The sequence below is a fragment of the Ambystoma mexicanum genome, chromosome 2q (assembly GCF_040938575.1).
Source record: "Ambystoma mexicanum isolate Mex_15411 chromosome 2q, UKY_AmexF1_1, whole genome shotgun sequence".
Classification (NCBI taxonomy): Eukaryota; Metazoa; Chordata; class Amphibia; order Caudata; family Ambystomatidae; genus Ambystoma; species Ambystoma mexicanum.
This window is the reverse complement of record NC_090924.1, coordinates 1,437,924,223-1,437,947,670: the sequence shown is the minus strand read 5'-3', so window position 1 is coordinate 1,437,947,670 and position 23,448 is coordinate 1,437,924,223. Positions and strand designations below refer to the sequence as shown.

At 47.7% G+C, this 23,448-nt stretch overlaps 1 protein-coding gene across 4 annotated transcripts in view; it reads right to left on the bottom strand.

Annotated features, from left to right (window-relative positions):
- Window positions 1-23,448, bottom strand: part of BRCC3 (BRCA1/BRCA2-containing complex subunit 3) — a 197,196-nt gene that overhangs the window by 99,814 nt on the left and 73,934 nt on the right. For all 4 annotated transcript variants that reach the window (XM_069648986.1, XM_069648988.1, XM_069648987.1 and 1 more), the window contains exon 5: window positions 962-1,017. In XM_069648986.1, coding sequence (XP_069505087.1) covers window positions 962-1,017 — 56 coding nt within the window. The remainder of the gene's footprint in view (window positions 1-961; window positions 1,018-23,448) is intronic.

The window sequence follows — 23,448 nt, the reverse complement described above, 5'->3', positions numbered from 1 at the left end:
AGTCCTATATCCAACACTGGACAAAATGTAACACTGGAGGGTACCACAGCATCAGAACCATATACCACTCAGCCAATCAGACACTAGTCTGCCTCACCCATTGACTCTGATGAGAGGCCGACTTCTAGTTAAACGTATCAGATGGGTGTGTAGCACGGAAGTAAGGGCTATAGAATTTGGTTCCAGATAATCCACAGGCACTGGTGGTGATCCTAACTGGTAGAGTCAACCTTGGCATGCTAAAAGACTCTCCCTATGAAAGCTTACTTACCTTTAACCTACACCAGAGATACATACTTTCCCATGAGACAGTCTATTGCTTATAACATTGTTGAATAGACAATATTATATTCAATGCTATGCCTGTTAAACTATATCTTAACCAGGCCATTGCCATTCCAAGATGCCAGTCACTGTTCAGCCACATTTACCGAGTGATCCAGGAAATCGCTGCTGTAAAGCTGTGCATCATTCTCCCTCCCATTGAACACTGGAAAGCAGGAACCATACTAACCCACCCTGCTGCTCTTCCCGGCTCCTCCTCCTTGCCCCGCTTCCCTCCCAGACTTTTTAAATGAAACCTTCTAAAGTGTATTTATTGAGATTTTATACTTTAGGCAGTGTGGAGAAAGAGTGTACAACTGTGCAAGAGAAAAGCCACAGAATTCTAGAAAAATCTGCTAGGCGTGACCCAATGGCAGAGCACAGGTTTCTAGGGCTCGGATGCAAGTCAGGTGGCATCAGCAGGGACGTGGTAGAGGTTGCCAACAATGTTATGGAAGGGTTGAGGTGGATATTACAGAATACTTGCGATAGGGGTAACCCACATAGGAGGGCAACACGACTCGGGCTGCTCTACATTGCTGCTCTACATTGACAGCTTTGGTCATAGAAAGGCACTGCATGAGCTTTCAACCCAGGCATAGATGGAAGACATACAACCGGCCAATGCAGTACTTACTCCGAGCTCTTCTGGGCCTGGACAGATTGGAAGCAGGTGTAGAGAACACGACCTGTCTGAAGTAATCAGAGATATAAATGTCAGACATGTAGTAGCACATGAAAGGCTTTGCACAAAAAAGAATGCATTGTTAATTAAAACACAGCCATTGGGAACACAATTACTACAATTGTCTAAAACACCCTGAGAAATGTTTACAGTGCAGACTTGGTCAACAGACCCTTAACCTTCTCCCCATCTACCGCGGACCTACCCAACGCTAGACCTGTTGAATGGACACATTTATAGAACACCTTCATCTCCTCACTTCAAGCTTGTGTTCTTTGTACACGCCCCACTCAGTACAGTTTGAGCCACTCAATTTGAAAAATCCATTTTAACCTCCTTTAAGTAAGGTCTCATTCCTTGTGTGCAAACGCCCTTCTTTTACCCTTCATCCCCTTGCCGCACCGCCCACCCGTGACAATGGGCCTCATTACACGGAAGGCGGTAAGCCATGGCGCTATTAGCGCCATAGCTGCCGCCGGTCCCTTACCGGGTCCGCCTTGGTGGATGGCGGAATTAGCGCCATATTCCAAGGTGGGTGATGGCGCTAATTCCGCCATCCTCCATTACCCCTACATAATAGCCAGTCAGCCCCATAGGGCTCAATGGGAATGATGTAGGTGCTAATTACGGTACCGCTAATTGCGGTACCGTAATTAGCTCTGAGGTCCCTTTGCGGGTCCCGTCCTTAACGCCTGGAAAAACCAGGCATTAAGGGAGGACCCGCAAAGGGACCTCGTAGTAAGGCGGTAAGGTTTTACCGGTAAACCCTTACCGCCTTCCGTGTAATGAGGCCCATAGACTCTTCACAACTCCACATCAGTTAGGCATTGCTCCGATATTACTCACTGTAAAAACACTGAGCCTGATGTATTATAGGGTTCCCCGCAACATGCACCAAGAGATAATGCTTTGTTACACATGGCACCATGCCAATGCTTCTCATCCAATTAGAACAAACTGGCCATCACCCAATATCAAATGGCAGTGGCTCAGAACACTATAAATGAATTTCATTCTTTAACACTTTTTATTGCATTTTACAAAGATCCAGAACACCAGTCTGCCTCGAAAGTCTGGAGTGCTTGTCGTGCAGGAGAAGCCGCCCTATATTCACCCTTCAGATGCATGCATAATTTTGCACCAGTACCCCTCAGATATGCAATCAGTGACTCCTTAGCCAATATGAGTCATTTTCATGCGCCATAGGTGTGATGGTGGAGTTGTACCTGGCTCCTCATAAAAAGGTAAACACCAACATTGCGTTCATAGGCAAGTGTGCCACTAAGAACTGCTTATGCCAAGCCAAGGGGAAAAGACCCATGTGTGAATCCCCCAGTACAGTAGAGCAGGGAACTCTCCATATTGTAAGGCCAGTTCCTCAATATGACCTCACTTCAAGCCAACCATTTCTCAGCTTTGGATAACCTCAACTGGGTGCCATTCTTTGTAGGCATGCCAGTGTGCAATACCATCTAAACGGTGTGTGGAGTGCACATGGTATGCATCATTCTTGTATGATCACTGCTGCATATGACCTCCTCTAGCTCTGGGCCAAGCTCTGCTTACCATGTTGCCTGGTAGGTCGTCCCTCTGTTGTCCCGCTCTTGTCTAATCAGCTTACAAAATCCCTGAGCTCATTCCTTTGGTCCTCTGCACATTCTGGATTTCCCACTAGATGGCTGTGGGTTGCCATGAAGCTGCACTGAGCTATGCATCACCCAATGTCCGATGATAGCAAAGATGTGCTTGTTCCCCAACACCACAGTCCCGTTTGCATTTTTTGGCAAAATAATGCACTTGTTATTCACAGGAAGGTCCTCAATGTTTGCACACCCACCCTTGCTTCGCACCTGAAAACAAACTTTCTACCAGAGATGGGGTGAAATCACTGATGAAGAACAGTGGACATGGACTAAACAAGGAAGCGAATAAGTCATTTCGGTGCTACTCAACTTGTCCATGCCTCTAATATGGCCTGGTTGATTGGGATTATGAACAGGCTGGGCAACTCTGCTGAGGCCAAGGCTAGGGTTACATTCATACATGATGCCTTGCTTTTGCCTGCTGCACGGAACACCAGTATTTCTCAGAACTCACCCAAGTCCAATCAGCAATCACCATATACCTGACCGTTTTCCTAAGTGTAGTAAGATCTGGGCTCTAAAGACTCTCCTGTTCTCGAGATGCAAATAAGACTTTAAGCAGCCTTGGTCTTGCCAGCCCACACGAGGTTCAAGACATCTATCCGCACATTGGGCAGAACACTACGGAAATTAGGACTAGGAACAGCTTGAAGCATAATTCATTTTAACTACAGAAAGCCTGTCTTATCCATATTATCCAGTCATGGGGTAATCTGCATCGGACAGTATTTCAATGACCGACCTGCCCACCTATGTGGAATCTGGTAAGCCATTCAGTCTATGTTAGGCATGGGGAAGGTCGGATGAGTATTACATGTGATTATAAAGAACAGAAAAATAATGAATTTATCTAAACATTTATAATGAAAAAAAAAGTTTTCTTTTTAATGCCCACCCCAGAGCCCGTTTCCCTTTGTTTATTATCCCACCCCAAACCCCTCTCTACCCATTTTAACCCCTTACCCCCACACCCCATATATTTTTTAAAATGTTGTATTTATTTCGTTATATAGGTTTAGATATAAATATCAGCGATTTTCTATTCGTTTAAACAACTGCACACCCGGATGAGGCATTTCTGATTTAGAAGCATGGACTTTAAAACCCAACACTTACCCAACCATTGTATTTCTGTTAGTATCACCCAAAGAGACTCCACAGGCTCCATAACCATCAAATTGACATTGTCTGCTAACAAGCATATCTTGTGTGTCGTTATTCCCAGCAGAACACCTCAGACTACTTCAGAATTACCCTGAATACGGATTGCAGGATGCTGCGTGGATAATGCAAAAAGAGGGCAGCACACCAGTTAATCCAGCTCCTAGCTGTCAGAAATTGGTTATTGTTTACGATTGTCGTCTCATAGGACCTAAAGAACAAGTTACTTATCTGGTAACGTTCCTTCGATGGGATGTTCCTCAGATGTATTCCACATCTATGACGGGTAATGACCACAGCTGTGCTGCTTCGGAAAACTTTTCGGCGTAGGCGTCCCTGCGTCAATGACTTGTCCCTCGAAGGGCCTCCGTCGCGGGTCGACATCACAAGGTTATATATAGGACTCACAGCGCCCGTAGCCTCAGTTGTAGTTTTTTCCCAGAATGTGTGGCACCAATCTCCTGCCAGTATGACTGCAGAAAGCTTTGCGGAAACGTGAGCTGCAATCGCATAAGAAATTCTGTAGAGGGGCAGGCTGGGAGGGTTTGATGTGGAATACGTCGGAGGAACATCCCATCGAAAGAACGTTACCAGATAAGGCAAGTAACTTGTTCTTTGAGGGGATTGTGTCCTCCGACGTATTCCACATCTATGACAGACTCCCAAAGCAGTACCAACGTATGGAGGTGGGAAAAGAATTTACAATTTTAGACTGCCCAATGAAATGGCTGAATAGAGGACTGCCTTACCAAAGGCCAAATCCTGCCCATGGATGGAGTCCAAGGCATAGTGTCCTACAAAAGTATGGACAGAGGCCCATGTGGTTGTCGCAAATCGGAACACCCCTCTGTAGAGCAGTGGCGGCAGCCACACTCTAGTAGAGTGAGCCCGTAAGCCTACTAGAGGGTCCTTTCCCGCCAAACAGTAACACTCGGAGATCGTCAAAATGATCCATCTGGACAAGGTCTGTTTCGAAACAGCCTGGCCCAAGCGCCTTCCAGCATAACCAACAAAGAGCTGATCGTCCACTCTGACCCGGGACATCCGTGAGAGATAGAAACTCAAAGCTCTTCTAGGATCCAACCTATGGAGCCTCTCCTCTTCCTTACCAGATGTGGAGTAGGATAAAACGCTGGAAGAATCTCCTTATGGAAAACAGTAAAGGGTGGCTTGGCGGAAAGTGCCTGCAACTCGCTCACTCTGCGTGCGGAAGTAACCGCAACTAAAAACACAGTTTTAAAGGACAACAGTCTCAATGGACAAGAATATAAGGGCTCAAACGGAGCTCCCATTAGGAACTTTAAAACCAAATTCAAATCCCATCATGGCACCTGGAAAGGCGACGGTGTAAACACATTAGTTGGCCCTTTTAGAAACTGAGAAATCAAAGGGATCTTAAAATAAAAACATTGCTCAGACGAGCGCTTAAATATGGACAGTGCCGCCAGGTAACCCTTAATGGTACCCACTTGCAGGCCCTTGTGGGCTAAAGAAAGTAGAAAAGACAAAACCAAAGGAATGGAACATAGGAAAGGATACACATTCTGTACCCTACACCAGTCAGAGAAGTTTCTCCAACGGCAACGGTACAGGGATGTTGTTGCGGGCCTCCGAGCCAAAAGCAACACCTCCATCACGTCTTCGGGGAGGTCCCAATCCTTATACCTCAACCTTTCAGATAACAAGCATGAAAGCTGAGAGACTTGACCTCTGTATAGAGAACTCAACCCCCTCCCGTGAGAGCAGATCGACAGATTGACATGTCTAGAAGGTCCGGCTACCACACTCTCCTGGCCCACGCCAGAGCAACGAGTATCATCCGGGAACCGAACCTCCGCAACACTTGCGGAAGGACGGGGACTGGAGGGAACGCATACAGCAATGGGAAGGACCACTCCAATATGAACGTGTCCCCTAAGGCTCCTCTTGGAGGAAATTCCCGCGAGCAGAATCTTCTCGCACTTCCGGTTGACACTGGTGGCGAAGAGATCCACTTGTGGGGTTTCCCAAAGGGCGAAGATCTCCAAAAGAACTTCCTGAACCAGCTCCCACTCGTGAGAGACCGTGCTCTGCCTGCTCACAGCATCCGCTGCCGCGTTTTCGTCTCCGGCCAGATGAACTGCCGAGATCGAAATTTCCTGCTGAATGACCCAGAACCAGAACTGCATCAACGGGAGTGACCCTGCCCACCATTTTTTGTTGAGGTAGTGCATGGCCACTGTATTGTTGTCAGGGCCATCAGGGGATCTGTTGGTAGAACTGGGTTTGGTTCTAGGCTGGGTGGTTCGATTTGTACTTTGAGATGTGGCTGTGGGAGTATAAAAAAAAAGGGATTGTCAGTTTTCCTTAATCACTTCTCTCAGAGATCTGCTGAGCAATGTTCTCAAAATGGAGGATTGGGATTGAAGCCAGTCCAAAATAGAGGCTCTGGACAGCTGGGTTTCCAATTAAGAATGTTGAGGGGTGTTTGTTCTTCCTGCTCAAGTCCCAACTGCCTTTCATCAAAATTCCCTTAATGTCCTGTTTAATTTAGCTCCCTCAAGACTCATTAATATTTGAACTGTTCCTGAGAAAATGCTGAAAGGAAAACATCCAGAAGACATCTACCAACTAATCTGGTGGGAGCGCTGCAATTAGACAGGTGATGCGCTATTATTTATTGACTTTAGTAAAAAACATGAAAGCAGCGCGATTTGAATTGAAGAAGGCTAGCTGTGAATATATTTTTATTCCTTCACACTGTGAGCAAAGTTGCGGGTAGCCTTTAATGACAATGGTTGATTATAAGTAGACTTTGGTAACATTTTCTGGCTCGTGTACATGAGCGAGTGAAAGCTTCTTCAGAATGTGTTTCAATCGACTGCTCATGTCTCCGTGTTTTGAGAGACAATATCTGTTTTCGTTTGTGGCAGACAATTTATGGTTTGTTTACTTTTCACTGGCGCACAGTTTTGTTTCAGTGAGTGCGCATGGTAAAGAAGACAGAGTTTCGCAGTTCCCCAGCGGTCTGCATGTATTGGAGGATTTTCGTTTTAGACACATTATAAAACTGTCATTTGAAGTTTCATGAATTAATCTTTTGGATTTACCTTCAAGACTCGAGTGACACTAACGCTATCATTTTAAAGTAGAAGCAGAAAAGTTTAGTTTCATATTGCATCTTTGGATTTGCGTGCATGCGTGTTACTTAAGTCCGACTCTACACGTTGTTAAATGAAGTTCACTTATCAAGAGTGTTTAGGAGTATTAGGTATTTAGGAATATATCAGATTAGGTAAAAAGTTAAGGTATACTGAATTTATTCACGTTAACTGATGAACTATATTTTGGAACTTAGGAAAAGGCAAAAAGTTAAGCAGAGTTTCCAGTTTCCTTTTTGGCAACAACATTTACTGGAGCAAGTGTGAATACAAGCAAACAAACTGAAGCAGATTTAATTAAAATAAAGGCAGAAATAGGATTTCTTTGAAAGAAAACATTCAATGACTAGTCATAGAACAAATTAAAGAATAATTTGGGACTTTTGAGCAGCAAGTTAATCTGCAAATTGAAAAGTAATAATTTCTCCAGGCATTTTGCGGAGAATACAAAAAGGTATTTGAATGTTTGATTTGAGTTCAGAAATATTTATTGTAAAGCAAGATGTATTAACCCCTTACTTCCTATTCAGGGTGCTTCTGGTAGAGAAACAAGAAGAGCTCCTGTGTCGTTTTTCATTTTGTCCCATCTCCGCTGCCCACTCTAGCTGAATGTAATTCCACTGTAAAATCAGATGGAACACTAGGCAGCTAGTGAGGGACTGTGGGGTCCAGCAGCTCCTACGGAAAGCCAGAAGAGGACATGACAACTGTCCGTCATAATCAGAACATTCTTCCCCCGCACAGACGGCAGAAAAGCCTTCAGGGCTAGCCTGACGGCCCTTAGCTCTAACAGACTGGTGTTAAGTCTGGACTCCGACGGAGACCAACGGCCGCTGGCTGTCAACTCGTTGGCATGAGCTCCCCAACCTGTGAGGGATGTGTCCGTCACGATCGTCACCTCCTGCCACGGTTGCCAAAATGGAGCACCCCTCATCAGATTGCCTTCGACAACCCAACCACAGAAGATCCTGGGCGACCGAGGGCGGAATCTGAACGGGATCCGACATCCTGCCAGAGAACTGCGACCACTGCATCTTGAGAGCCCACTGCAGAGATCTCATCCACAGCCTGGCCTCTCTGGCACCAGGAAAATGCAGAATGCCATGGGGCTGAGCAACCTCAAGAACTTGAACACCGGGAGACTGTGCGCACGTTGAAACTTGTCCACCATCTGCAGAATGTGATGAGCCCTCACCTGGGGAGGCAATCACAGCCCCAGGGATGTGTCGAGCACTGCTGCGATGTATTGGAGCAGCTGGGTAGGTGTCAAATGGGACTTCTTTAAATTGAGGGAGAAGCCCAGCTTGTGAAGGGAGTGGCAGGTGACGGACAGATGACCCAGGGCTTGCTCGGGAGAGCTTGTCCTGATCAACCAATCGTCCAGGTAGGGGTAGACGTGAATCCCCCTTTCCTGAAATATGCTGCCACCACCACCATCAGCTTGGTGAAGACCCTCGGGGCGGCGGTCAATCCGAACAGCAGGACCCGAAACTGAAAATGCGAGTCGCCAACTGCGAACCTCAGGTACTTCCTGTGCTTTGGATGAATCGGCACATGAAAGTAAGCATCCTTGAGGTCTAGAGACACCAACTAATCCTGAAGTTGAAGGGCCTGGAGGACTTGAGAAAGAGTGACCATCTTGAACTTGTCCTTCCCGAGGAGCTTGTTCAACCAACGCAAGTCCATGATGAGTCTCAATCCCCAGTCTTTTTTCGGGATAAAAAATAAGGGGAATACCATCCCTTGTTCCTCTCCGCTACAGGCATCAGATCTGTGGCGCCTTTCTCCAGCAGGGACAGGATTTCCTGTGCAAGGAGCGGATCCGGATGCTTCAAAGAGAGCTTCCTCGGTGGATTGCCGTGAGGCCTCTGCCGGAAGGGAAGACAGTAGCTGTGGGCTAGGATCTCCATAACCCACACATCTGAAGTAATGGCTCGCCATTCTCCAAGATGCTGCGCAAGTCTGCCCCCAACCGGCGAACCATGGGACATGGCCTCATGACTGAGTGGACGCAGCTGCGGCAGTGCCTGAAGGCAAAGAGGCGACTGCCCGAGCGGCTTTGGCACCTAGAGTACCTTGCTTTCCACCTCTGGTACTCCTACGGTGGCCCCTTTGACTGGCAGCTCTCTCGTTCTAAGGCCGAAAAGGCGGAGGTTGACGTACTGCAGCGCCTAAAGACTTCGCTGAAGCTTTGGATGTCTGCAACCTCTCAAGGCTCTCGTCAGCCATGCTGCCAAACAGATGGGCACCATCAAAGGGCATGTTGAGAAGCCGGGATTGTACATTAGGAGCAAACCCAGACTTCCTCAACCACGCAAACCTGCGTATCACGGTGCTTGCAGCCATGGACCGGCTGACACAGTCACACATGGCATCCTTGCAGTCTTGCACGAGGGCCAGAAAACCATCCCGTTCTTCCCCTTCGGGCATATGCTCAGCCGCCAAAGATGCACAATTCCACAGAGTGAGAGCGAATCGCCAAGGCAGAAACAGTTGGCTGCCTTCAAAGCCATACCCCCAGATGAAAACACCTTCGCCCAACCATCAAAGCGCTTATCGTCCCCATCAGGAGGGATGCTACGGTACACAGCCTGCGTCACGGGGGCCGTAGCCGCCTGCACCACCAAACTCTCCAGAGTAGGGTGCGTCGATAAGTAGCAGGGTTCACTACTGGCTGGGCGGTATTTTTTCGGAAGCGACTTATTCACTGCCGGGAGACTCTCCGGAGCAGTCCAAGCCGCCACCACCACCACCACCACCACCACCCTTCTTTGCAAAGCCATGTGAAATGTCAACACTGTGTCAGTGGATGGACCTTGGTCCAGGATGTCCGTCAGATCATCCTGATCAAAATCAACAGGTAGAGCAGACCACGCCAAGTATTCAGTCACCCTGGACATGTGAAGCCTATAGGAGGATGCAGCATGAGACACAGGCTCAGACCTGCCAAACTCCACCTCCGGAGAGGTGTCGAGACCACTGGCATCATGCAAGGACTGATGGAGTTCTTCCATCTGACTGTGACCAGACAAAAGGTCATCAGGGACATCAGGAGGCACAACCATCTCATCAGACCCATCTTCCACCTCCAAAATATAATCCAAAAATTGGAACAAATCCAATCTGGGTGGAGGAACAAAGAAGGGCTCAAACAGGCCTCACAGACTTACCGAGAGCCTTCCTCAGAGTTTCCACAGCCCGGGGCACCTCTGGCAAATCCTCCACAAACAGCGTTGAGGGTGCCGAGGGAATCGGCGTGGACCGAGGCGCCGATGACTTCGACAACTGCTTTGAGGCTGGAGCCCCGAGAGTGTCCTTCGATGGCCGCGGCGCCAATGGCCTCGATAACTTCTTTGAAGGCTTCACAGGATCCGCCAGTCTCGATGGCGTCGAGGACCGGGACCTGGATCTGGCACAGATATGGCGATCAACCTTGTCCGATCGGGACCTAGACGGCTCCCGATGATCGCGCCGACCGCCTGAGCCCAAAGGCGTGCTAGTGGTGGACCGAGCCCGTTCCTTGCCGGCTTCTTTCGAAGGCGCGGACGGAACAGTGCCTTGCGATTCGAAAATCACCATCTGCTGGTGGAATGCATCCCATTCGGCCTGCGACGAAGACTTGGTGGGACAAGTCAACTGCTTCCGAGAATGCCTAGAAGAGGCAAAGGAATGGCGGGAACTACTCCGAGACCCCCCTGGACTTTCGCAACCTCGCCCCTCGAGTCGCCCCTCGAAAGCCCAGCGGATTTTGACATATGGGGCTTAGACACCCTACCTACCTTTAATTTCTTATTACGGTCCCGCAAGGCCTTCGATGTCAGGGACTGACAGTCATCACAGTCCTCGGTGCCGTGGCTATCGCCGAGGCACCAGAGGCAGATGTTGTGCGGGTCCATGATGGACATTTTTGAAAGCCCGACTTCGGGGTAGAAGAAGACAGACATCGCTTTCGAAGAGAAGAATCGAGCGTTCCGAGATTCCGAAGCAAACACGTTTGCGGAGAAAATGGAACTGAGGCTACGGGTGCCGTGCGTCCTATATATAACCTCCGGTGACGTCGACCCGTGACTGAGGCCCTCGAGGGAGAACGTATCGACGTCGTCAATGCAGGACGCCTACACCGAAAAGTTTTCTGAAGCAGCACAGCTGTGGTCATTACATGTCATATATGTGAAATACGTCGGAGGACACAATCCCCTCGAAATACAATTTCTCAAGTATTGTTTTCAAGAACCCACAGTCTACACTATCAAATGCTTTCTCTGCATGTAAAAATCAGAGCTGGGTCTATCGGGAGGGTCATGCTGGCATTGTCGAATAGATGAAGATGAAGGACTCATATTATCCAACTCATTCTTCTGGCGTTGGAACCCAGACTGATGATGGGGCTCCATGAGGTGTGGCCTAATCTGCTCCAGTATCCCCCCAAAACGCATGTAAACAAACTGGCATCCAAATTAATAAAGGTTAAGTGTGTTAGGGAGAATTCTCAGAAATGTGCCAATTCCTCTCTAGCTTAGAGACTCCCAGCACGTTTGCTGGACTCTAGGACTTTTACATTTTTAACCTGGAGAGAGCGAGACCTTTTTCTCACTCCCTCATGTATTTTTCTGTTATTTAAACTGTGTTTCTTTTGGTTTTTGGAGTCCGACAAACTCCATAGGCATCTTTTTGCACTGTGTCACACAATACCTTACTCTTGGATTAACTACTGTTTCCAAGAGCAGTAAAGTGAAATTGACTTTACTTACATTGTAACATTATCAGTACACACGATCTTACAATAAGGTGCTGGAGGGATTACTTAGTAGCCCCTTTGTCTAGCTTCTCGTGTAACATTTTTCATGTTACCCTTGACACAATTAATGGCTGGTGGCAGTTGTTACTTTTTACTACTGTGTTGTGTTTTTACTGCGGGCTGCGTTTGCAGCCACAGTAAAGCACTGATGGGTGCCATTTTTCTCAAAATGGCCCTGGTCTTTTTTCGCCATTTATTGTTGTTTTGGTCCTTCTTGAGATTTGCTCTGCGCGCCAAACCAAGTTTGGTCCCTTTGTTAATTTTGTCTTTGGCATGATTCACGAGTGGATCCCGCCTCTGGCTCCAGAGTGTCTGGCGTGGGCAGGAAGTGAGGGAGGTGCCCGAACTCCCTGTGCTTAGTCTCCCAGGAGACAGGAATGCACTCCAAGGTGATTGGCCGCCTCGCTGTCCGGCAAGGAAGGAATGAATGGGAGCAAGCTGCATAAAAGGCAAGACTTTTGGCTTGGAAGGCAGAGCCGACCACTGAATGAAGGAATCCAAAGAAGAGCTTGAAGAGGATGCCTGCTGCAACTCCTGGAACGTTTGTTTGCCCAGTGAAGCCCTGCGGCTGTGCTGAGACTCTGTACTCACATCGACAGAGAAGCCCTGCAAAGACGACTTCTCCCCTTGAGTTGGTGGGACCAATCAACTCCAAAGTAAGCCACCTGGACATCCTTCTCGGAGCTGGTTGAATTTCCATTGCAGTCGCTGCTGGAACCAAATAACCAAGGAGAGGAACACCAGTTTGTGTGTGTTGCTTTTAAGTTGGCCAAGAGCTCCATGAAGATCCTCCGGACTGCCAGGAAGCAGGACTGACCGAGCCTGAGACCCCCTCAGAGTGCGGGACCCCAGATGCAAGGAAAGCCCATCTCGACAGCCAGAAACCATGGTGGTGCCGTTTGCGGTTGATGCAAGGAGCTGAAACAGTGAAGTGCCACTTGTTTGAAGTTTGCCTGTTGCCATCGGTGACCGTCCCATTGCAGTGCACGAGTCCCCAGAAGTCTTCCCTCTTGTCCCCACGACTGAGGCCCAGGAACAACAGGATCTGCAGAGCTGCACAGGAACAGAAGTCATCTGCTGCATTTTTCCTCAACCTAAAAAGGTACTGTAAAGTCTGAGCGAACTTACCTCTCACTGTAGATTTGATTGTAGCTTCTACTTCACAAGGCTCCTGGCTTGTGGCCCTACATTTGATTCTACTTTTTTCACCAAAGACTTTAAAAAACATTGTGTAAATACTTTCTCACTTTCAAGAAGTGTCTCAGCTACATAGACTTTTGCCCATTGACATAGCCTGGTTCCCTGAATTACTTCTCTCCTCTGCTCTTGTGTTGCACCTATCCTTCCAGGAAGGGGATAACTTACTCTACACTGGGGGGAGGGGAGGGGGGGTTTACAAGTATTTGCCTGCTTAAAGAATGTGTGATCTCTTGGTTGTTCTAATATCCCTTTTCTTTTGACACTCTCAAAGCCTATTCTGAATGCAACAGTAATTTATTACATGTCCACAGTGGCTAGTTATTTAAATCACCTTAGGGTGTAAGAATTGTCTGTGTGCCATCCCCAATGGGTAGTCACTGATTCTGAGAAACCTAAGAGTGTGTATTTCTGAAGTGTATTTGAGTGTTGCTTTTATATTGCTCCCTTCTGAAGAAGGCTTGTTTAAATGACTGGAGAAGCCTCGAGTATGTGTTTATTTGAATACTTGTCACTGTGAATCTCTGTAAAAACCCTTCTGCTCACATTGACCCCTCTTGAGATAAGCCTGGCTGCTCAGCCACACTACCAACCTGTGTAGTTCAGACATATACCAAAGGTTGGGTCCCTATTGCCAGGAGGGTGAGGTTGTTGTAGTGCACCCAAAGGGTACTACCCCAAATCTCGACTTAACACTGGTGGCAGGCGGTGAGGATCTATTGTAGAGTTGTTACATTGAGAAATTGCTCCGATTTCTGATCAACTAAAAATAACCATCACAAGGCTAAGCTCCACTAGAATAAGCAATTGTAACATGCCAAATATGGATAACTTCAAGCAGAAAGCCCGGATCATTTTAAAAGTAGAACAACCGAAAGAAATGTGTATGGTCAATAATCTCCCTGTTAAAGGAAAGAAAAATGAATTGATTACAAGATTGTTCGAAAATCAAAGTTTGGGTAGTAGGCCTGTAACACCTACTAACCCAGGAAATGTGGAAAATGATAATGAGGATGATAATTCAGAGTTTAACTCTAATGTCTTAGAAGAGTCAGAGGAGGGAGAGGAGTCTCAGGAAGAGAGCCCCTCTATGCCCCAGGCCTGCCCTTTTGCCTCAACCTTTATCCACTGGGAGCCCACAAAGTCCATCACTGAGTCCATAATTTGTGTCTCTTGAGAAAATGAGACTGGAGTTAGAGTTAAAAAGATTACAAGTCCAGGCTGAAACCAAACATCAAGACATCAAACTCAGGGAACTAGAAATTCAGCATGCGCTTGAAATGAAGAAATAGTCTCTTGAAAACATTTCTATCCAGAGTCCTCTAGGTCTTCCAGTCCAAAGAGGGCTTGCACGCCCAAAGAAGCAGTGAGTATGTACGATGCAAAGCTTGATATTTTGGATTGGTTGGGTGCTTTTGAATAGAACTATGGGTTTCAGGGTTACACAGGGAATCAGCCGATTCCTTGGCTTTTGTCTAGGCTCCCCCAGGTTGCAACTGATGCTGTAATGGAGGTGGGGGAACTTGAAAGATTGGAGTAGGACAATGTGAATCTAGCTTTAATAGCTAGATTTGGGAAAACTTCTTCCCAAACCTTAAGAGGTTTAGGATCCTCAAAAAGATTAATGGTACCCCTTGGGCTACCTGGGTGTGTGTATGTTTGAAAAACTTAGATGGCTGGGTTAAGGGTTACAGAGTAACTACTTTTGAAGGAATGAGAAATCTGTTTTGGTTGGAAATGGATTCCAAAAAGCTAGCAAAAGCAGCTGACTTGTGGGTTGCCAACAGGGCCACTCGCAAGGATTCTGGGGCCACTCACAAAAAGGAGGGGGGAAGCAGCACAAGAAGGTTGACAAAGCTAATTCTAAAACCTCCCACCCAAAAGAGGGCCACAAACATAAGAAGGGTAAATACCATTGGAAACCAGGCCAGTCTAGTGAAACCTTGAGGTCAGCAGAATCCCCCCCCCCATTTGTCAACACCTTTTGAAAATGTTTTGCTTGTGGGTCAACTGACCATGTGAAAGGGGATCCCAAATGCAAGGGTAAACCTTCAGGGGTCCACACTGCCTCCTTAGCCTTCATTCCATAGGGATAATATTCCTCTATTGGCTGAATAACCCATTGGAGTCTCTGCCAGTGTTTTAGTGTCCCTGGGTCTGTGGGAACAGCAGAATGTAGATGTGCATAACTATTCCAGATAACACAAAAGAATATTACAAGGACAGTGTACTTGTGAATGGTCGGGAAACCCCTGCCTTTGGAGACACTGTGGCCAGCGTTACAGTGGTGGATGAAACCTTTTTCAAACTAGAGGATGTTGCTAAGGCACCCAAAGGCCCCACTAAGCTTGCTAAGGCCCTTTCCAGATGGTTCCAATATGACCAACTCTCATCCAGTGCAACAATAGGACTGTAAGAATACCTCTCAGTGTACAAAATGAGGTGTCTGGGAGAGTCCTGTTGGGGAATGACTTAAAAGCTCTTGGAGTTGTACCAAGCACCAAGAGGCCTCCCAGCAAAAGGAGCAGGAGCAAACAATAGACTGGCCAGAGAGTGCCTTTAACTGACTCTCAATGACAAATTTCTTGTTTTGGTGCTTCTTGAGATTTACTCTGTGCGCCAAACCAGGTTTGGCATCTTTGTTCATGTTGCCTTTGGCAGGATTCACGAGTGAAGCCCGCCTCTGGCTCCAGGGTGTCTGGAGTACGCAGAAAGTGAGGAAGGTGCCCAAAACTCCCTGTGCTTAGTCTCCTTGGAGACCCAAATGCACTCTGTGATGATTGGCTGGCTGACTGTCCGGCAAGGACAGCCATCCTGCTGGGACAGCTAGGCTGGAATGAATGGGGGAGAACTGAATAAAAGGTGAGTCTTTTGGCTTGGAAGGCAGAGTCGACCACTGGACGAAGGAACCGAAGAAGAGCTTGAAGAGGACGCTTGCTGCAACTCCTGGACCGTTGGTTTGCCCGGTGAAGCCCTGCTGCAGTGCCGAAGCGCCTGCACGGACGACTTCTTCCCTCGAGTTGGTGGGACCAATCAACTCCAAAGTAAGCCACCTGGACATCAATCTCAGAGCTGGTTGAATTTCCACAGAGTTGCTGGAAACTGTATAGCTAGGGAGAGGAACACCAGATTGTGTGCATTGCTTTTAAGCTGGCCTAGAGCTTCAGGAAGATCCTCCGGACTCCCAGGAAGCAGGACTGACCGAGCCTGAGCCCCCTCAACAGAGTGCGGAACCCAGAAGCTAGGGAAGTCCTCTCGACAGCCAGGAACCACAGTGTTATTTGCGGTAGACGCGAGGAGCTGAAACACTGAACAGCCACTGAAAGTGAAGTTTGCTGGCTGAGGGTTTTGACCGTCCCAGTGCATTGCAGGAGTCCCCCGACGTCCTCCCTCTTGTTCCCACGACTGAGGACCAGGAACAGTGAGACCTGCAGAGCTACACAGGAACAGAAATCATCAGCTGCATCTTTACTTCACTTCTAAGGTACTGTAAAAAGTCAGAGAAATTACCTCTTACTGTAGAGTGCTTGCCACTTCTGCAACTCACAAGTCTAATCAGCTTGTGGCCCTACATTTGATCCTTCTTTTCATCAAAGACTCCCAAGAACCTGTGCAAAGACCTTTCCATTTACTAGGCAGAAGTGCTTCATGCTATACAAGACTTTTGCCCATTGACCTTGGCTTAGCCTGCCTATTGAACTGAATGACTCTTCTAGGAAAATCTAAAAGTATTTGCCTGCTTAAGAATATTTGTGGTCTCTTGCTGTTCTAATAACCTTAGCCTTTTACCAACTTTTAAGAGTATCCTAAATGCCAACAGTAAGATATTAATATCCCCAGCACCCTAGTTATTGAAGTCACCTGTGGGTGTAGGTGGTGTCTATGGGCCATCCCAAAAGGGTCTTTACTGATTTAGAAACTAAGAGTGTACAATATTAAGTGTATGTGTGTGTTACTATTATATTGCTCCCTTCTGAAGAAGGCTTATTCTAACTGACTGATAAATTAATAATTGTTTATGCAAGAAACCTTGAGTGTAAGAATCTATTTGAATACCTGCAACTATGAATCACTGTGTAACTCCACTACAGCTCACATTGACCCCTCTTGAGATAAGCCTGGCTGCTCAACACGCTACCAAAACTGTAGTACAAGCTTATACCAAAGGTTGGGTTCCTATACCTGTAATCGGAGTTGTGTATAGTGGTCCCAGAGGGTACTGCATACCAACTTTGGCTAACAGTTAGTGTTATACTAGTAATACAATGCTTAAGGTACTAGAGGCAGTTTCTTCATGAAACTAGCCTAGTTCCAAAATGCAACCCTAGGTAAAGGCAGATTGGAGAGGGCTTAAGTCTTGACAAGCAGCAGAATACGAAAAGTTCCTGTGAATACTTTAAAGTCTCTAGTCTTTACAATGTTGCAAGATTAAACAAATGTTGGAGACCCTGTTAAGGACTCGCTAAAGAGACACAAGCAGCACCCTGAGTCGGAGGCAATAGTGGAGAGGAGGGGTTGGGGGGGGACACCAATGTGCACTCCAAAGCTCTGGAGCAACTTCATAGATCAAGGTAAGCAATTCCTTTTTCCCCCCCACAGTACCTTAGGATAGAAGAAAAGATTGTGGCTGGGTTCTCCTATGTGACAGCGCTGGTCATGACCTCTGGATCCCTTGGCCTGACAAAAGGCAGGACAATGGACTGGATCTCTCAGCAGCAGTCTTGAGGGAGGACCTCTGGCACGGAATTCTGCAACTTCTCTGGTCACTGTGCGGTTTTGGCAGTTTTTGCAGCACCAACAAAGGACGCGATTCGGATTCTTTCTCTGGGAGGATCACCTGAAGCTTAGCAAAGGCTTGGACGGATTCGGCCATTCCACGACGATGCACTACAATTGGGTCAGACGTCTCCTGGAATAGGGTTTCCACAGCTCAGGAAAGTCACAAAACCTCTCGAGATGACAGATTAAAGTTTGTTTTGTGACTGGTTGCTATCACCAGTCAAAGGGAAGGAGTCTCTCTTTGGAGTTAAACTGGGTCAGGATGTGGTCACTTCACAGTGTTACAAAGGGTCTGCAGGAGCCTCTGGTCATCTTCGGTTAACTTCGCTTCCACCTCAGAAACCTCACCTTTTATTCAGTTTCAGCACACACTCCTCTGCAATCTCTCTCAGCAGAAAGGGGCGGGTGGCTGTCCAGGAGAGCCAGACCCCGAGTGGGAGCTCGTTCCATTCAGGCACTCTGGCAGACAAAGGGCAGGAGAGTGAAAACCTCCTCCCCCACTCATGCATGCCCAGATACACAGAAGCCAAGGGGGACACGGACACACACACACACACACACACACCGCCCCCGCCCCCCCCCCCCACACACACACACACACACACACAGCCCCCCCCACACCCCCCCACACCCCCCCCACACCCCCCCCACACCCCCCCCCCACACCCACACACACACACACACACACACCGCCCCCCAACCCCCCCACCCCCCCCAAATAGTAGAAGGGCTAACTAAGAACAACCACACTAGAAATGCAACAAAAAAGAAAAAATAAAAAAGAAAAGGGGCTACCAAGTTAGTACTTGGGTGACCCTATTGTGCCCAACCGGGGCGATGGACGTAGCCTGCAGCAGAAAATTACACAATAGTTGGAAGAACACGTCCACTGCCACCAGCCATAACTAGAAGGTTTTCCCATTTGTCTAAAATATCACAGGAGCAGAGAGAATGGGGATGCTAGGTATCCCCTTTACACTACACACAAGGTGGTGGGTGCCAATCTCTCGTTACTTACCAACTGTAACTTTCTTTCTATTAGATGTTGCTCCCACATATTCCTCATCTTTGATATATTCATATGTTCAGCTTTGCTGCTTCGGAAAAACATTTTCACACCAGGGGGCGCTGCGCTCAAGGTCACAGCGTCGATGTCCTTCGAGGGCTGCCGTCATGCATCAACGTGATCCACCGTATAAAGGGCTCGAGCCGCGCCAGTTGGCTTCAGTTCTGTTTTTTTCGATAAACCCAGCTGAGTAGTTGACGAGGTGTTCTTAGACCTCAAGCTCTCAAGGAATTCGGAGTGCAATTGACGTAAACTGTATGGTGGGGTAGGCCGGGAGGCTCGATGAGGAATACGTGGGAGGAACATCCAATCGAAAGAACGTTACAGTTGGTAAGTAACTTGTTCTTCAAATAGATTGTGTCTTCCCACGAATTCCTCATCTTAGATAGGCTCCCAAAGCATTATGAATTTGGAGGAGGGAGTACTAGATAATAATCATGGACTGTATGAAGGACGGCTTTAGCAAAAAGGCCCCCTTGTGATGAGGTTGAATCTAGAGAATAGTGCTTCACAAAGGTGTGCATAGGCGACCAGGTGGCTGCTGCACAAATGTCCTGCACCGGGACACCCCTCTGAAGAGCCGTTGAAGTTGCCATGCCCCTATTTGAATGAGCCCTTAGCCCATCTGGGAGGTTCTTTTCCAGATAACCTGTAGCATTCGGTAATTACCAAAATTATCCATCTGAATAATGTCCGTTTCTTTACTCCTAGACCTAATTTATGTACAGTATATCCAACAATAAGTTTGTTACTTTGCCGAAATTTTGCCAATCTGGAGATATAAAAACAGAGCCCTTTTGGGGTCCAGTCTGTGTAGTCTTTCTTCCTCCTTACTTGCATGAGGAGGAGGATAAAAAGAAGGCAAAGTGCTTTTTTGAGACAGGTGAAAGTCAGACTATTTTAGGCAAAAAAGAGGGTTTGACTTTAAGAATAACCTTGTCCTTATGAAGATTGGTGTGAGGAGGCTTACAAGAGAACCTGTAACTCACTCACCCTGCGGCCTGATGTAATTGCCACTAGAAGGATTGTCTTTAAAGTAAGGAGCCTTGGCGGGCAAGAGTGCAACGGCTCAAAAGGAATACATGTAAGGAACTTTAAAACTAAATTTTAATCCGAAACGGGTACCTGAAATGGGATTGGAGGGTAGACATTAGTGAGACCCTTCAGGAACTATACAATCAAGGGCATCTTGAAGACAGACACTTCTTGTGAGGAGCGCTTAAAAATAGACAGCGCTGCCAGGTATCGTTTTATTGTGCCAACTTGGAGCCCAGATTGGCCAAATGTAAAAGTAATGAAAGTACCATAGGTGTATTCCATGGGAATGGATCCACATTCTTTTCCTTGCACCAGTTACTGAACTTGTTCCAATGACACCGGTATAAGGACTTTGTTGCTGGCCTTCCGGCCGAAAGCAAAATCTCCATTACATCGTCCGTGAAGTCCCAATCCTTACATCTCAGCCTTTCAGAAACCATGCATGAAGGCTGAGTGTCTGGACCTCTGGATATAGAAACAGACCTTTTTGCAAGAGGAGATCCTCTCTTTGTGGAAGACGTATTGGAGGGCAGATGGACCTGTCCAGAAGGTCCGGGTACCACGTTCTCCTGGCCCAGTCCGGGCCAATTAGGTTCATGGTTTTCCTGAACTTTCTCAACCTCCTGATTACATGGGGTATCACAGGGACTGGGGGAAACGTAAACAGAAGAGGAAATTCCCAGTCCACCACCAAGGCGTCCCCTAGAGCTCCTCTTGGAGGAAATTCCGTTGAGCAATACTGGTCACACTTCAGGTTGATACTGGTCGCGAACAGATCAACTTGAGGGGTTCCCCAAAGGGTGAAGATCTCTTGAAGGACTTCCTGGGCTAGCTCCCACTCGTGGGAGAGTGCGCTCCGCCTGCTCAAAGTCTCCACCCCCACGTTATTCTCTCGGCTAGATAACTGCTGACAGAGATTCCCTCTTGTATTGCCCAGAACCAGAGCTGCATTGCCTCTCTGCCCAGTGGTAGTGACCCTACACCCCCTCTCTCGTTAAGGTAGTACATGGCCAATGTGTTGTCAGTCATTATCAGGACATTCTTTATTCGTACAGAGGTAAGAAAGGCCTTCAGCGCTAGCCTGATTGCCCTTAGCTCCAACAGGTTGATGTGTAGTTTTTACTCCGATGGAGACCAACGACCACTGATTGTCAGATTGTTGGCGTGGGATCCCCACCCCATGAGTGAGGCGTCCATCACTACCGTCATCTCCGGCCATGGTTGCCAAAAAGACTCCCCCTTGAGGATATTGTCCTTGCAGGCCCACCATAGAAGAACTTGAGCCACTCTGGATGGAACTGGCAGAAGATCCGACATATCCCCTGAGGATTGGGACCACCAGGTCCTGAGGACCCACTGAAGGGATCTCATTCTCAATCGGGCTTCTAGCACCAGAAAAATGCAGGATTCCATGATGTCAAGCAACCTCAGAAAAATCGAAGGCCGGCAGATGCTGGCCATTTTGGAACTTTGTCACCATCTGCAGAATGTATAGAGCTTTCACTTCGGGAGGTGAGGCGTTCGCTGAGGAAGTATCCAGGACTGCTCCGATAAACTTGAGCTTTTGGAATGGTATCATTTATGACTTCTAGTAATTGAGTGAGAAGCACAATCTGTGTAAGAAGTGCCAGGCCATGGTCAGATGTTCCTCGGCCCATTCGGGTGAACTCGCCCCGATTGACCAGTTGTCCAGGAAAGGGAAAATGTGAATCCCCCCTCTCCCCAGACTCGCTGCCACTACAGCCATCAGCTTGGTGAGAACCCTCGGGCGGAGGTCAGCCCGAATGGCAGAACTCGAAACTGATAGTGGGAACTGGCAACCGCGAACCTCAGCATATGCCTGTGCTTGAGATGGATCGGCACATGAAAGTAAGCATCCTGAAGGTCCAATGATACCAACCAGTCTTGGAGTTGGAGAGCCTGAAGGATCTGAGAAAGGGTTACCATCTTGAACTTGTCCTTCCTGAGGAACTTGTTCAAATTCCTTAAGTCCAAGATGGGTCTCAATCCTCCGTCCTTCTTTGAGATGAGAAAGTAAGGGGAGTACCAACCCTTGTTCCTCTCTGCTACAGGGACATGTTCTATTGCACCTTTCTCTAAAAGGGTTAAAATCTTCTGCACAAGGAGCAAGTCTGGAATTTTGGTAGAGTTGGCTCCCGGTGGATGGTCCTTAGGCCTTTGTTGAAAAGGAAGGCAGTAACCCTGGGCTACTGTTACCAGTGCCCAAGCATCTGAAGTAATACCCAGCCATTCGTTCAGATGCTGAGAGATCCTGCCTCCTACCCGGGTCTTGTGGATCAAGGCCTCAGAGTGACTTTGCAGCAACTGCAGGAGCAGCTGAGGGGGCAGTTGCTGCTGCTGGGTCTGATCTAGCACCCTGTCCTCTTCCACCACAAGGACATTTTCTTTGCTGTCCCCTTTGACTAGCCAGTCTTCCTCTCCCTAATGAGTAGAGTCAGGTGACTCCTCTAGGAAGACGTGCCCGAGTAGGAGTGTTGCTGAGGTTGTCATATGGCGGCGCCAAGTGACTTAGCCGCCGCCTTTGAGGTTTGCAGCTTTTCTAAACTTTCATCCACCTTGCTGCCAAACAACCTCAAGCCGTCAAATGGCATATTGGAGTATTCTGGCCTGCACGTCTGGTGCAAAGCCCAATTTTCTCAGCCACCCAAACCTGCGTAGCACTGTGCTAGATGCTATGGACCCGCTTATGCTGTCAGCAGTGTCCAGTCCTGACTGAAGGCATTCCCCCATAGCCTCCTTTCCATCTTTCACAATCACAAGGAAGCCTTCTCGCTCCTCGCCCTCAGGAATGTGTTCAGCCGCTGCAGTGTGCACGACCATTCTAATGTATACTCCTGTTGCCGCGGATATTGGCCACCCGAAATTGTTCTTGCTGTCTGCTCCATTGCCTTCCGACCTTGCGGCTTAGCCATGTGAACGTACGCAGGCAACTTGTCTAGTTAGCTGTCCTCTACTATGCCCATATGCAGTATTTACAGACTTAAAACTGGCGTTCATTACAAGGTTTCCCTTAGGTTGCGCAATTGTGATCTGTAATCAATCCCAAGCACACCCCACACTGGCTCGGATTGCGCATTTGCAGTAACGTTGTGTATGTGCCATTTGTTATCTGATACCAGAGTCTAGTTGCCTTCATTACTGTTAGATTTTACACCAGTGTTTAGCTGCCCTACTTACTGGATCATCTGATCTTGTACCAGTGTTTAGCTGCCTTACTTACTGTGTCCTCCGATTTTGCACCGTGTTTAGCTGCCCCATTGACACAGCCTTAACATCATGGCCAAATTATGTTTAGGCCTAAGCTACTAGCTGACTGATGGGCATTCCATTCTTATGCTGCCTACTGAAGACACTTCGTATGCTATATAGTAATATTTTTCGCCTAGGTGCCCGTGAGTAATGCTTACTATCCTAATACTTAAGATGTTAACGTTAATAGTTCTGCTCTGCACAATGACGGGCACTAGAGGTCTAGCAGAATTTGCTGAGCTCCCGTTAGCACCTATCTCAGACCTTAGCCTGCTCACACCGGCAAGTACAGTTACAAATAATGCCCCTCGTGCTTCTGAGGTAGTAACCCATGCATCACCACCATG